Source organism: Suricata suricatta, chromosome 15 (assembly GCF_006229205.1).
Source record: "Suricata suricatta isolate VVHF042 chromosome 15, meerkat_22Aug2017_6uvM2_HiC, whole genome shotgun sequence".
Classification (NCBI taxonomy): Eukaryota; Metazoa; Chordata; class Mammalia; order Carnivora; family Herpestidae; genus Suricata; species Suricata suricatta.
The window spans coordinates 77,555,048-77,567,986 of NC_043714.1; the positions used below are offsets into that span (position 1 = coordinate 77,555,048).

The 12,939-nt window shown below is 64.3% G+C and overlaps 1 protein-coding gene and 2 long non-coding RNA genes across 3 annotated transcripts; 2 read left to right on the forward strand and 1 right to left on the reverse strand.

Moving 5' to 3' along the window:
- Positions 1–6: 6 nt before the first annotated feature.
- LOC115278765 lies at positions 7–972 on the forward strand. Its single transcript, XR_003903087.1, has 2 exons — positions 7–683; positions 836–972. It is a non-coding gene; the product is annotated as an uncharacterized LOC115278765 (long non-coding RNA).
- A 5,956-nt stretch (positions 973–6,928) lies between these two features.
- On the reverse strand, positions 6,929–7,347 carry LOC115278771. Its single transcript, XR_003903095.1, has 2 exons — positions 7,316–7,347; positions 6,929–7,082 (listed from the first exon to the last, which is right to left on the reverse strand). It is a non-coding gene; the product is annotated as an uncharacterized LOC115278771 (long non-coding RNA).
- Positions 7,348–7,800: 453 nt separating this feature from the next.
- GSDMD (gasdermin D) lies at positions 7,801–12,938 on the forward strand (the record flags this gene model as incomplete). Its single annotated transcript, XM_029923342.1, has 11 exons — positions 7,801–8,248; positions 9,207–9,466; positions 9,597–9,789; positions 10,281–10,449; positions 11,040–11,142; positions 11,368–11,421; positions 11,822–11,911; positions 12,039–12,214; positions 12,298–12,439; positions 12,523–12,596; positions 12,714–12,938. Coding segments are annotated over exons 2-11 (1,443 nt in total), but the record flags the coding sequence as incomplete, so codon positions are not given.
- Between the last annotated feature and the right edge of the window lies 1 nt (position 12,939).

Genomic DNA, 12,939 nt, shown 5'->3' on the forward strand with positions numbered 1-12,939 from the left:
GCGGGGCCGGCCGAGGAGCCGCAGTCCGGACGCCTCTTCGGCCGCAGCGCGGCGCCTTCTCCGCGTAGCATCAGGCCGCGGAGGCCCTGCGGAGCGACCTGGGGGCGCGCGCGCCCGCGAGGTTGACGCTGCCCGGTGGGCCCGGGCAGGAGGGGGGCGGAGTCCGTGGGTCGGGAAGCTCTGAGAACAGGAACGACTTCGGCTGATCAGCGGGGACAAGTGCAAAACACGTACGAGCGCTGCCGGGGGGTGCTGGAGGTTCCTCCGAAAGTCGCGCTCGGATTGCCTGGTGGCCCGGCAGTTCGGCCCTGCGTGCGCACCGCGGAGGGGCGGACGGGACTCCCCCGCCGCCCCGTGAAGCGCTGGGCACAATGGCCAAGGTGGAAACGGCCCAACTGCCCCTGGGGGTGAATGCATGGACAACGTGGTCTGTCCAGACAGCGGACTGTGATTCAGTCTCGGAAAGGAATGTACCACCCGCTGATCCGTGCTACGACATGGTCGACCTCCAAAACACTTTGCGAAGTGAAATAAACCGGTCACACGAGGACAACTATTGTACAATTCCACTTACGTGGAATATCTGTGGGAAGGAGGCATGGAGGGTCACAACTTCGTGGGTACAGGGCTTCTGTTTGGAATGACGCAAAAGTTCCAGAAAGAAATGATGGCTGCCCGGTACTGTGAGTTACTTAATGCCACTGAGTTGAACCTTAGAAATAGTTGTGTGACAGCCTGTTACGTTATATATATGGATGTCTCTGTGTGTGTGTGTGTGTGTGTGTGTGTGTGTGTGTGTATATATATATATATATATTTTTTTTTTTTACCACAGTGAAACGGACAGGATGTGTTTGCCACAGGCCTGTGCAATAGCAAACATTAAAGAAAATTCTTTAGCCTGAAGGGAAATGATACTACGTGGAAATCATCTATGTGAAGAAAGAGAACTAAAATGGGAAATTTGTTTAATTCTGACTTCTTATTTCCTTTATTTAAAAAAAGTAGTTGCAGGGGCACCTTAACTGGCTTAAGGCAATTAAGTGTCCGACTTTGGCGCAGGTCGTGATCTCATGGTTCATGGCTTCGAGCCCAATATTGGACTCTGTGCTGACATCTCGGAGCCTGCTTCGGATTCCCTGTCTCCCTCCCTCTCTGCCCCTCCCCTGCTAGTGCTGTCTCTCTCAAAAATAAACAAGGTATTAAAAGAAGTGGTTATGATAAAAATATAAATAGTAACAACGCAGCACGGCTGCTTGCTGTGCAGCACGTAGCCTAAACCTGCAGTGAGCGCGGAGAAGAGGGGAGTCACCCCCGCACACAGAGGACAGGCAGTTCCGGAAGCTTCTCATGAAAACCAACACCCGGTGGGTTTACAGCATGTGTGGAAGTAAGACTTATGCCAGGGATGACGCAAGGGCTTCGCCAGCGCCGTGTCTGCGGAGGTGAGAGCCCGCCTCCCAGGTTGGCACCTGAAGCTCCTCCGTGCGTGGGTGCCATTCCCCGTCACGTACAGCGACAGGCGCAGGGAAGGCCTCTTGTGTGGCGGCCCAGCCGAGCCCAGCCTTCGCTGGCTGCCTCTGCACTCGGGCTGCAGGACGCAGGGCAGACCCCCAGCTGGGAGTCCCTCCCAGCCCCGATGTCTTTGAGGAGAAGTGGAATCTATCTGGAACCATCTTTGCTTCCTGTGCCTTTTCGGGCCCCTCCCAAGTGCCCCCAGTCCTCTCCACGCTCTGTCTTCCCCTCCTCGGTTCCCACCGCCACCGCCCTGGCTGAACTCTAGCTGGAGCTTCCGTGTCCCCCTCCCACAAGGCCGCCAGAGGCACCCTGGGGGATCGGCCATGGGGACAGGATCAGGGGTGCCGGGACTGGTGTAAGACCCTAAGGCCTTGGCAAAACCCCGAGGGCGGGGGAGGGGCGTTCTCAGCTGCTGGCCTGGACGTCCCCGCGAGGGGGCTTGAGAGGCACTCTGGACACGGCCTGTGTTGCTTCTCTTGAGAATCGTACAGCCGTCACCCTGCGAATGAGTCCGGGCTGGCCTGATGCAGGATGGACAGCCCGCGTGCAGCCGGTGCCACTGACCGTCAGCCCGACGTGAGAGGGTGAGCTGCCAGCTGATGACACGGGCGTGACCGCAGGAGACACCACATGGAGCAGGGATGACCCAGCTCAGCGGTGTCCAGCCCAAATGGCACAACCTAGGGCAACTCACACACTTACGGGCGAATCGGCAGATACTGTTGACGCCCTTGAGGTGTGGGGTGATTTGCTACACGGCGCAAACAGAGACACGTGGGTCCAGCGATGAACGTGTTCCCTTCCGTCGCTCTGTCCCCAGACTGCAGTCGGGGTGGTGGAGACAGAGCCCAGCCGCTTGCCAAGAGGATTCGGGGTTTGGAGCTGTGTCTCGTGGGGTTGAGAGCTGTACGTGAGACGTAAGTGCTGTCACAGCTAACCTACTAACACCGGTCCTGACAGTTACCTTTAACCATGTTGGCGCCTGGGTGGCTCAATGGGTTAAGCCTCAGACTTCAGCTCAGATCATGACCGCGTGGTTGGCGAGTTCAAGCCCCGCGTTGGGCTCTGTGCTCACAGCTCAGATCCTGGAGCTGCTTCCGATTCTGTGTCTCCCTCTCCCCCTGCCCCTCCTCCACTCACACTCCATCTCTCTCTCAAAAATAAATATACAGTAAAAATAATAAAACTGGCTGACACCCATCGAACTGGCAAAAATGAAGACAAGGCCAGGGGCGGTGGGGAGACCCTCCTTGCCCTGGACGCTGGCGGCGCCGCCCTGAAGAGTGACGTGCGACGTGTGCGAAGAGACCTTGAGTACCTTCCAAGTAGTTCATTGTGAGGCACCCCCCTCAGAAGGCAGCAGGCCCCCCAACAAGAGTATTAGCACGTTTACAGCCCTTCCCTGCATGCCAGGCCCCTCAGGTGTTCACACATTAGCTCAGCCCCATTTGCAGACAACCCTCTTCGGTGTCACTTCCATCTTCCAGGTGAGTCCCTCCCTGGTCCCAGGTCCGGCAGGGCTGCTGCACCCGCCCCTCCCCTCCGGGGCTGGCTGCTCTGTGCCCGTCCCTGTCCCTCGCAGCTGACCACCCACACCCCTGCGCCTCTCTCCTCCCCCACAAGGCTGCCCTGCTGTGGGGCGGGGGACAGCGGAGGTTCTGGGAGACACCCACCCCCAAACAAGCGAGCCCCCCAGGGTTGCTGGAAGTCCGGTGGGAAGGGCTTCTCCGTCTTTCCTCCCAAAGCTGCCCCCCCACCCCTGCAGGGCCCTGGGCGCCTCCGCGTCCTCCCGCGGCGGCCGCACCCTCTTTCAGGCCGGGTTTGCTGGCGGGCGGGCAGCTTCCTTCCCGCGCCCTGCGCCGCCATGGACGCACCGCGGAAGGCCCACCCGGACAAGCGCACCACGTCTCCAAGGGCGCTAGGGAAGTCATTTTTAAACATTTTTAAAGTTTATTTATTTTGAGAAAGAGAGCAGGGAGGGGCGGAGGGAGAGGACCCCAAGCCGGCCCCGCACTGTCACCGCGGAGGCTGATGCGGGGCTCGAGCTCCGGAACCTGGAGATGGAGCCGGGGAGTAAAGGGACCGCAGTGCGGCCAGAGCAAACGCACTTTGCGCAACATGTCACCTCTGTCCCGCACCAGCTGCTTCCTCCTTCGACCGACGCAGCCCGCACCCCCACCCCTCTGGGGGCTCCCCCTGCCTCCTTCCCTCCGACGGGCGGGCAGGCGGCAGTCAGGCGACCCGCCTCGCCGGCCCTCAGGTGGGCACAGGCTGCCGGCAGGCTGGGACGCCCCCAGGCCTCCGTCCCACCTCCGCTGCCCGCCCGAAAAGGCAAGACCCTCAGACTCGCTGAGCCAGATCCTTCCGGGAGAAGTGTTTGGTCGGCCATTCAGGGATTTCCACTAGGCTGTCAGGGAGCGGGGTGGGTGACTCTCCCCGGACAGTCCTCCAGGGGCCCGGCCCTGGACCTCTCCCACCCCAGCCACGCCCGGATTGCCGCGGCGCCCAGGGGGGTGAGGCTCAGAAAACAAAAGGCAAGAGCGAGGGGGGTGCCTCCTCCCGCAGAGGCCCGGTTCGTGCCCCCGACGCCAGCGGGCAGAAAGCTCAGGCCCTGGGGACCCTGGGCGCCCCGGTGTCCGGTGTCCGCAGGCCGCGGCGGTGAGCGGGGGGGGGGGGGGCGCTGCCCGGCAGGGGACTCAGTGCCCCCAAGGCTGGGACTGTTGGGCCTTCCCGTGGGCGTTTAGCGCTCTCTAGGCCCTGCCGGGTGGGTCCGGAACCCTGACCGCGGCTGCCCGTCCGGGTCAGGGCTCCCGATGGCCCCAGGGCGGGACACAGGCATGGCACACAGCGGAAGGGGTGACGGCGGGAGGAAGGAGAGCCGGGCGGGGGGCCCCTGGTGGCTCCCGCTCCCGCTGGGCGCCCTTCGCCACGCCCTCCCCCCCCCAGCCTGCCTGCAGCCCTGGGCCTGGAATGCAGCTGCCTCAGGACTCCGTCCCCAGGCCCAGGCTCCCGCTCCCTCCACCTCCGACCGGCCCTCAGGGTTGTCTCTGGGATCTTAGCGACCTGTCTGTCTTCGCCAGGGCCGAGCACCCCAGGGCGGGGCACCACCGGGGCAGGGTCTGCGCCCTTTGCCAGCCCTTCCCCGGGTCCCAGCGAGCTCCCTCCGCCTTCCTGCTGCACCTTGGCGGCCGCCCAGCCTCCCCGACCCGTTCAGGCGCAGCCACAAGCTGGCTCCCTGGCTCCCAGTGTCTGGGCAGCGCTTGCAGTCAGGGACACAGTGTCCGCCTGCCGACCCCAGGGCAGCCTTACCTCCCTCAATGTGACATAGAGGGCGCTTGAGGAAGACATAGTGGCGCCCCAGAGACCCTGGCCCTCAGAATGTCCTGGTGGCCACCCCTTCCCTCCAGAATGGGAGTCAGGGGGCCATCCCCTCCCACCCTTCCCACCTTTCCTCCCCAGCAGGCTGACCCCCGCCCTCTCAGGCTGACCTCTGTCCTTTATGGAGAGTCGTGACCCGGGACATGGCACTGGGCCTGGCGTCGGCTTCCTGGTTTGGTTATCACTATAGAGTTGAAAATCTGGCCCCCCGACTGGCAGCCTCGCCCTGCCTCACCCCGCCTCACCTCCTCACCCCTTATGAGTGCTGTGCTGCCCTCAGGAGGCTGCCCTGGGCACTGTGGCCAGCGCACCGCTCTGCTGGCCTGAGGAGGGGCCCCGCCTGGGTCCTCTGCCCCGGACCCCGAGCCCTGGCAGGGGGAGGCTGCCTGCGGAAACAGGGAAAGGTGCAGGCTGAGCTCTGGCAGAGAGAGCCCCCACGTAGGACAGCCCTGCAGCATCGACAGCCACGGGCCTGGTGTGGGTCTCGCAGCCCTCCAACACACACACACACACACATCACACACAAACGTGGACAGACACAAATACGCATATACACTTACAAGTGATGAGGTTGGGGGTGGTGGAGGCGGCCGGAGCCCCCCGCGGAGGAAGAATTCTTGAAGGAAGACGTCTTTGTGCAAAAAGGTGATGTTATGAAAGCGCGGGCACAGGCCCGGGGGCAGAGGGGCTCCCTATATGCCATGAAGTTGTGGGGAGCAAAGTCAAAGGCGAGGCGTCCAGAGGGACTTTGATTTGCTAAAGAGGACTCCCGAGCCCCCTGCGGCCTGGAGGACGTCAGGCTCAGGCTGTTTCCTGGCTAGTAAGTCGGCGGCAGGGAGCCGTTCCTGGAGGAACTGCCCTCTGTCCTCACCTCCAGTTACCTGTCCGCGGGCTGCAGGTCATAAGGACACTTAATGTCACCTGCCACTTCCTTCGTGCCTCAGTTCCCTCATCACTGTGGAGGGCGGCGTGGGCCCCAGGAGGCTGAGCCTACAGGGCTTAGGGGACGAGGCTACTGATAAGGCCTGTAATTTATTAAGACGTGTGTAAGCTGACGAGACTCGGGCCGCAGGACTGTGATCTCTGTGGAGACCGTTTGTTTTCTTTTTTTTTAATGTTTATTTGGGGGCGGGGGCAGAGAGAGAGGGAGACAGAATGGGAAGCAGGCTCCAGGCTCTAAGCTGTCATCACAGAGCCCGATGCGGGGCTTGAATTCATGAACTTTGAGATCATGACCTGAGCCGAAGTCGGACACATAACCAACTGAGCCACCCAGGTGCCCAACCATTTGTTTTCTTTCCTGTCCTTTGTCCGTGGGCAGCCAGGAGTGCCTGAGGAGTGTCACACGGGTCCCACCTGGGGGGGCTAGCTTGTGCTGGGCCCTCAGCCGCCTCGTGCTCCCTCACCACAAGCACGCACGTGATGCACAAGCACCACATTATGACCTGTGTGCGTGTGAACACAGGCACCCGGCACGCACACATGTGGAGACGTGCGCCCACGCATGCACACATGCGTGAACACGCCCCCGCACTCAGCCTTCCCCACGCTCTTGGAGCCTCTGGCTGCTACTACCATCAAGCCCCTTGTCTATACCAGCTGGGGTCCAGGGGCTGGACTGGAGCTGAGGATGTGCCCACCGCCCCAGGGGCCCTCAGCCAGCCCAGCCGTTGGGCCTGCCCCTCCCTGCACAGCCCCTGCATGGAAGTCTCCCCGGTTTGTGTGCCAACCTAGTGAAAGAATGTGGTAGAGCCTTCGGGGTGAGTCTCAGGCCAACGGAGGGGCCCTGGTGTGGGCTCCAGAGCGTCCAGGCCAGAGCCCAGGAGCAGGGTGTGGCGGCGGAGGAGGGGTGCGGGGCTCCCCGCTGCCCTGCACTGGCTGTGATTCACACGTGACCCAGGACAGGAAGGTCTTCATGAAGACTGCCCTTGTGACCGGCCCGGATGTCCTGACTGGCCTCCGATCTCCGCAATGGCAGCTTATTGAGATGTGATTCCCATACCACACAACTCACTCATCTGAAGTAGAAAACTCCACAGACTTCAGCGTGTTCTGAGCTGTGAAGCCGTCACCACGACTGATTCTGTGTCAGGCCCCTCAGTCAGCCCCACGTTGAGGCGCCACTTGTCACGTCCGGCCGCCCCGCCCCGGCCAGCAGGGCAGAAAATCCTTGCGGGTTCTTGATCCTGAGAGAGGGAGAGAAAGGGCAGGAAGCGGGAGCACAGAGAGTAAGGACACAACACACGGTATCTGATCAAGCCTCTTCTTCTTATTCAGAAAACACTCTCTTATAAAGGTTTTTAGGCGGGAGAACAAGGCAGCTGACCTAGGTCGGTTGCTAGGAAACAGAGTCAAAGCTAGGGTAAAGGAGGAAATAAACTAAAGTTTTTAGCACAGCACCTGAAGGGCCGATACCAACCTGTGGGCGATTGATCTTTGTTTTTCTGGCTTCCCCTGGCAGGGGGTGGCGCTCCCCTGCCTATTTTTGCAACTCCCCTCAGGGAGTGACATTATCGGCTAGTAAGTGGCCGAGCAGCTGAATCTTTGCAGCTCGCCACAATTCTGGAACCTCTCATCACCTCCAAAGCAGCCCCGGCCCTGTCAGCTGGCCCGCCCCCTTCCCCGCCCCCAGCCGCCAGTCTCCTGCTTCCCGTCTGCGGGCCTGCGCTGGGCAGGTCTGCTCTGCCTCCGCGGGCCGCACTCGCCTTCCTGCCTGTCCGTGCTTCCTTCCTCCTCACGGCTCGTGACCACCCCGTCACATGTCGCCCTTCGTGTGGATTTCCCCGCGCCGCGTCCGCCTGGGCCGTGTCCACACGTTGGTGTTTGTGAACAGTGCGGCGTGAACGCTCACGAGCGCTCGCCCCCGGTCCCTCGGAGCAGCCGCCTGGGAGCGGGGAGGACGCGCCCAGGGCCCTTCTCTGCGGAGCGGCTGAAAGCCCGGCCGGAGGGCCCCCCTCCTCCAGCCCGGCCCCAGGCCCCAGCTCGGGGCCTCCTGGGGGGGGCGCGTCTCAGGAGTGGACTGATGTGCGCTCCTCTGCTGGCTGATGACGTGAGCAGCTTGCTGTCCGTTTGTACATTTTCCTTTGAGACGCGTCCCGCAGACCCTTTGCGATGGCCCGCGTTGAAAGACACCATTAGAGGTGTTGCCGGCTGGGGGCGGAGGCCGTGGCCACGGGCTGGTCCCAGTCTGGGCGGGCCGAGGGGCCCCTGGGCCGTTTCCGGGAGCGGCAGCCGGCCTCCCGGGCCACAGTTTCACTTTTGGGTCTGTGACTTGCTCAGAGGCTTCCCGGCACAGCCCTGCAGGGAGGTCTTGCTTCACATCGCGGGCCCAGAGCCTGAGGCGACGGTCACGGTGAGCTGCATCCCCCACCAACCTAGTTCCTTGCTGGCTGCGGGGGCAGGGGGAGCGCGCACACTCGGTGTGGGCGATGTCGGCCCTTTGGGGAGGCCCCGTGGTCGCAGCTCCCTCAGGACTCCCCACAATCCCCGACCAGCCTGGGGAAGCCCGAGGCCTCTGGGAAGGCAGCCCCCTCCCGGTCTGGTCGGGCCTGGCTCCAGGTGGGCCCTTCCAGCCACCCCCTTGGCCACACCCAGCTAAGACAGACCCTGAGGCTGGGAGACTTCCTGGCAACCGGTGCTCCTCTGTCTGGCGCCCAGGGCTGCTGGGTCCTGGGTCAGGCCTGCTTCAGCCTCTGACCCCCGAAGCCTCAGCCTTGGACGCTGGGCCCAGAACAAGCCCCCAGGAGCGGGGGGCACCCTGGCTGGGCCTTGCTGCGGGCCCTGTGCCAAGTGCCCAGGAACGTGGTGGGCCCTGTTTCTTCCGTGCCCCGCAGACACAGGGCTAGGGGCGGAGGGCAGCTGCTGCAGCAGAGAGCGCTTCAGCCTGGGGTTCGCCCTGAGACCCCTTGCCCTGCCCTCCTCAGTGGCTGCTTTTCAGGAGTGGCTCTAAACCCTGTTGGACTGACAAGGTGACGGAGACCTCTGTGGGTGGCCGAGGGCTGCCCCGCCCCGCCCCGCCCCTCCAAGCACTGAGATTCCCTGGGCTTGCCCGGGCGTCGCGTGAGCACTCTGGCTGTGGCACAGGTGGCGTGAATGGCCTGAGTCCCGCTGAGGGCTGCGAATGCCGGCCCAGCTGAGTGCGCTCGCCCACCCCGCGGAGAGGTGGTCTGCGTGGATGACTGGGTGACCTGCAGGGCGCTGGGGGCTCTCTCCCTGTCAGCCTCCCAGGACCGGCCCGGGAGGAAAGAGCTCCCTGTCATAGGAGGTAGCCAAGTACTGACTTGCCCTCGCGCCCCTTCCCACTCTTCTAGCCCTGATTGCAGAACGCCTGAGCCATCCGTCCCCATCAGGAGCATGGCATCGGTCTTCGAAAGCGTGGCCAAGAGTGTGGTCCGGGAGCTGGACCCCAAAGGCGGGCTCATCCCCGTGGACAGCCTGTGGAGCTCCAGCAGCTTCCGGCCCTACTGCCTGCTGGCCAGGAAGCTCTCCAGCTCCTGGTTCTGGAAACCCCGCTACCAGTGTCTCAACCTGTCCATCAGGGACATTCTGGAGCCTGATGCCCCGGAACCAGGTACCCTGCCTGGCACTGAGTCGGGGCCTCGGGAGGCCTGCTGCCTGCTCCGGGCTGTCCGCTTTCAAGGGACAAAGCCCCGAGGGGATGGGGGCGGCTGGCAGGACCTTCTCCTCTGCTCTGGCTCTAGATGTGGAACGTGATATCCCTTTCCACATCAAAGACTGCGTGGACGGGGAGCTGCAGGTCAAAGTGGAGCTGAAAGCGCTGGGGCAGGGCAAGCTCGCAGGCGGGGCGGCCGCGTCAGCCTCGGCCAGGGCCTCCGTGAGCGCGCTCCGGCTGCGCGTGCCGCCCCGCGCCTGGGAGGCCATGAGCAAAGAGAGGTGAGGGGGTTGCTGGGCTGCCAACCTTAAGCAGCCCCTGGGTCACTGCCGTGGGCGTCAGGAGCCACAGGGCGTTTGTGCCGGGCCCAGCGGTCAGCACAGGGTGGGGGAGTCCCCAGGGGCACACGGAGCCTGCAGGCGGGACGGGGCTGCATCCTGAGGGCCAGCGAGGTCAGGCAGAACCCCAGGCCGCCGTGAAGAAGCCAGGCTGCCGGGGTGGAGCCGAGGGGGCGCGGGCACCTCCAGGGCTCTGTGGGTGTCCACGGGTCACCCCTGGATCTGGCCCTGCCCCCCAAACACTGTTGGGAGCCCCCAGGGAAGGAACGACGGGGCTCCCACGCCCGGGCACCCGCAGAGCCCCCGGGCTCCTGGGCCACGTGAGCCCCCCACCAGCATGAAGGCTGATGTCCCGGGAGGGAAGCTGGCGCCCTGGCCCAGGGCTGGGAGGGCAGAACGCACCCCCAGAGCTCCCAGCCCTGCCCCTGCCTTAGGCGCCTGCGGCGGCCGGAGCACAAGATCCTGCAGCAGGTGCAGCGCTGCGGGCGGGACCTGTTCGTGGTGACGGAGGTGCTGCAGACTCAGGAGGACTTGGAGGCCACCCGGGCCTGCAAGCAGGAGGGCTCTGGCCAGTTCTCCCTGCCCGGAGCCCTACGCATGCTGGTGCTTGGCGTGCCCGGGGGCAGGCGGGGTCGGGGAGGCGTGGTCGGGGGCAGGCGGGGCCGGGGAGGCGTGCCTGGGGGCTGGCAGTGCCGGGAGACGGGCCGGGTACCCCCTTGGGCAGGCTCCTCAAGCCTAGCCTGCTGAGACTGAGGGTCGGCGGCCTGGTTGAGAAGCAGGAAAGCAGACCGGAAAACCGGGAATCCTTTGAAAGGTCTGGGCTGAGAACAGCCAGCCCACCTGTGGATCAACATCTGTACAGGCTGAATTCCCTTCCTGTGCCGTCTACACCGCCCCATCACCCCGGCTCCCCGACAGTTTGTGAGCGTGCTTTGTTCCTGCTTTCGAAACTACACTCTCCTTCCCCTGCGCCCTTGACTTGTACTGATGAGATTCTCAACAAAACCTGGAAGAGAGCTTTGCTGGGCCCCCGTCCTCTCCTCTCTCGGACTCAGGAGTCTGGGGGGACATGTCACCTGCCGCCCCAGAGTGCGCTGGTTTCCCCGGCACCCCCAGGCAGACCCCCGGCACCCGCAAGCGGCCCACCACCCCCGCAGCCCAGAGCTCACTCCAGAGCCGTATCCGTCCCGCAGGGCCAGGGCCAGGGCCACCTGAACCAGGAGAAGACGGTCACCATCCCCTCAGGCAGCACCCTTGCGTTCCAGGCGGCCTTGCTGGTCATTGGACCTGATTGGGGTGAGTGGGGCTCGGGGTGACTCGGGGGCTCCATGGCAGGGAAGTGGGAGCGCACAGGCAGGGACACTGGCTGCCCGGGGTCTGGCTGAGGTGGCCGAGGACCCCCTGTTCCGGCAGGGGAGGGGCTGGGGCACACGGGGACTACTGTGCAGGGTGGCCTTGCGGGCTGAGGCAGAGGCTGGAGTCACCGGCTGACCTGTCCCCCCACTCCCACCTGGTGCTTAGAGATCTATCACATCCCGAGCAAGAACCAGAGGACCTTCCCGCTGCCCAAGAAAGGTGAGGACCGTGGACCCTGCCCAGGGTGGGCGTGCAGGCACGTGCACACCCACGCACACCCACAGTGTGCACGCACAGTCACATGTGCACAGACCCACACGCACACACTCACGTGTGCACGCGCAACGCATTCGCATTACGTGTGCACACTCACGTGTGTGCACACATGTACACATGCCCACATGTACACTCACGCACACACTGATATATGCACACGTGCACACACACACACACAAGTACTCACACTTGTGCGCATGTGCACACAGGCTGCAACACCCACACAGGCCTCGGCCTGGCGAGGCACGGCTCCCCGCCCTGGGCCCCCAGTGCTGGGGCCGCGGCAGACCGAGGGGCTCCTGGGCGGGCCTCAGCCCTGCACTGACCCGCCTGCCCTCCGCAGACCGCAAGCCCGCGAGCGGCCTCCTGTCACACATCTCCCTCAGCTACTTCAAGATGCGGCTCCCGTCTGCCTCCGCGGACATAGTGTCAGGTCAGTACCTTCTTGATGACCTTAGAACCCTTGGGGGCTCCCCTTTGCCCCCTGGGAGTCTGCCCTCCTTGACCACGGCTCTCCGGGGTCCTGGGGGCACGCGGCAATTCCAGCTCCCTCCCCACAGACGGGGACATTGAGGACCAGATGCCAGTCACGGAGGACTTCCAGGGCCTGCAGGTCGAGGCGAAGGTCCACGCCGACGGCCTGAAGGACCTGTCCAGGGAGCTGTGCGGGCAGATGCTGGCAGGGCTGGGGCAGGCGCTGCGAGAAGAGCAGGCTCTGGAGGCCCTCGAGGAAGCGGTGAGCGGTTTGGGGGGTGGGCGGGGGGGGGGGGGACGCCCACTCGGCCCGTCGGGCTCACCGGCCCCACCGTGCACCCCCAGCTGGAGCAGGGCCTGTGCTGTGGGGGGCCGGTGCCCCCGGATGCGCCAGGGGGTGCCATCCTGGAGTGCCTGGTGAGCTCCTCCGGAGAGGTAGAGGAAGAACTTGCCCGCCCCATCCTCTACCTCGTGCAAGCACTGACTGGTGAGAGGCTCCTGGGGGTGGGGCAGGTGGGGGGCAGGGATATGGGCTTCCGGAACCCTCTCTCACCCAAAGTCTCTCCCCAGGGCTGAGCGAAACCCAGCGTGTACTGCTCGCGGAGGCGCTGGAGACAGGGGACCTGTCCAGGCAGCTCCAGCTGGTGAGAGAGCACGGGAGGGAGGCAGGGGCGGGGCGGGGCGGGGCCTGGGCCTGGGGCCCCAAGTGCTGGCTGCTGGGTGTGGGCCCGGCACTGGCCGCTTCCCCCTCCGCCCTGCAGGTGCACAGCGTCCTGGAGCAGAGCTCCCCCTGGCAGGAGCGCAGGGCTGTGTCCCTGCCGCAGGAGCTCCTGGGGGGTAGCTGGGACTCCGAGGCACCTGCGTGGGTCCTGCTGGAGGAGTGCCACCTGGAGCTGCAGGAGGACGTCCCCCAGGTGTCCTGGAGGCCGGAAGCCCAGGGCCGCACGTGTGCCCTCTACTCCTGCCTGGCACTGCTGGTGCCCCTGG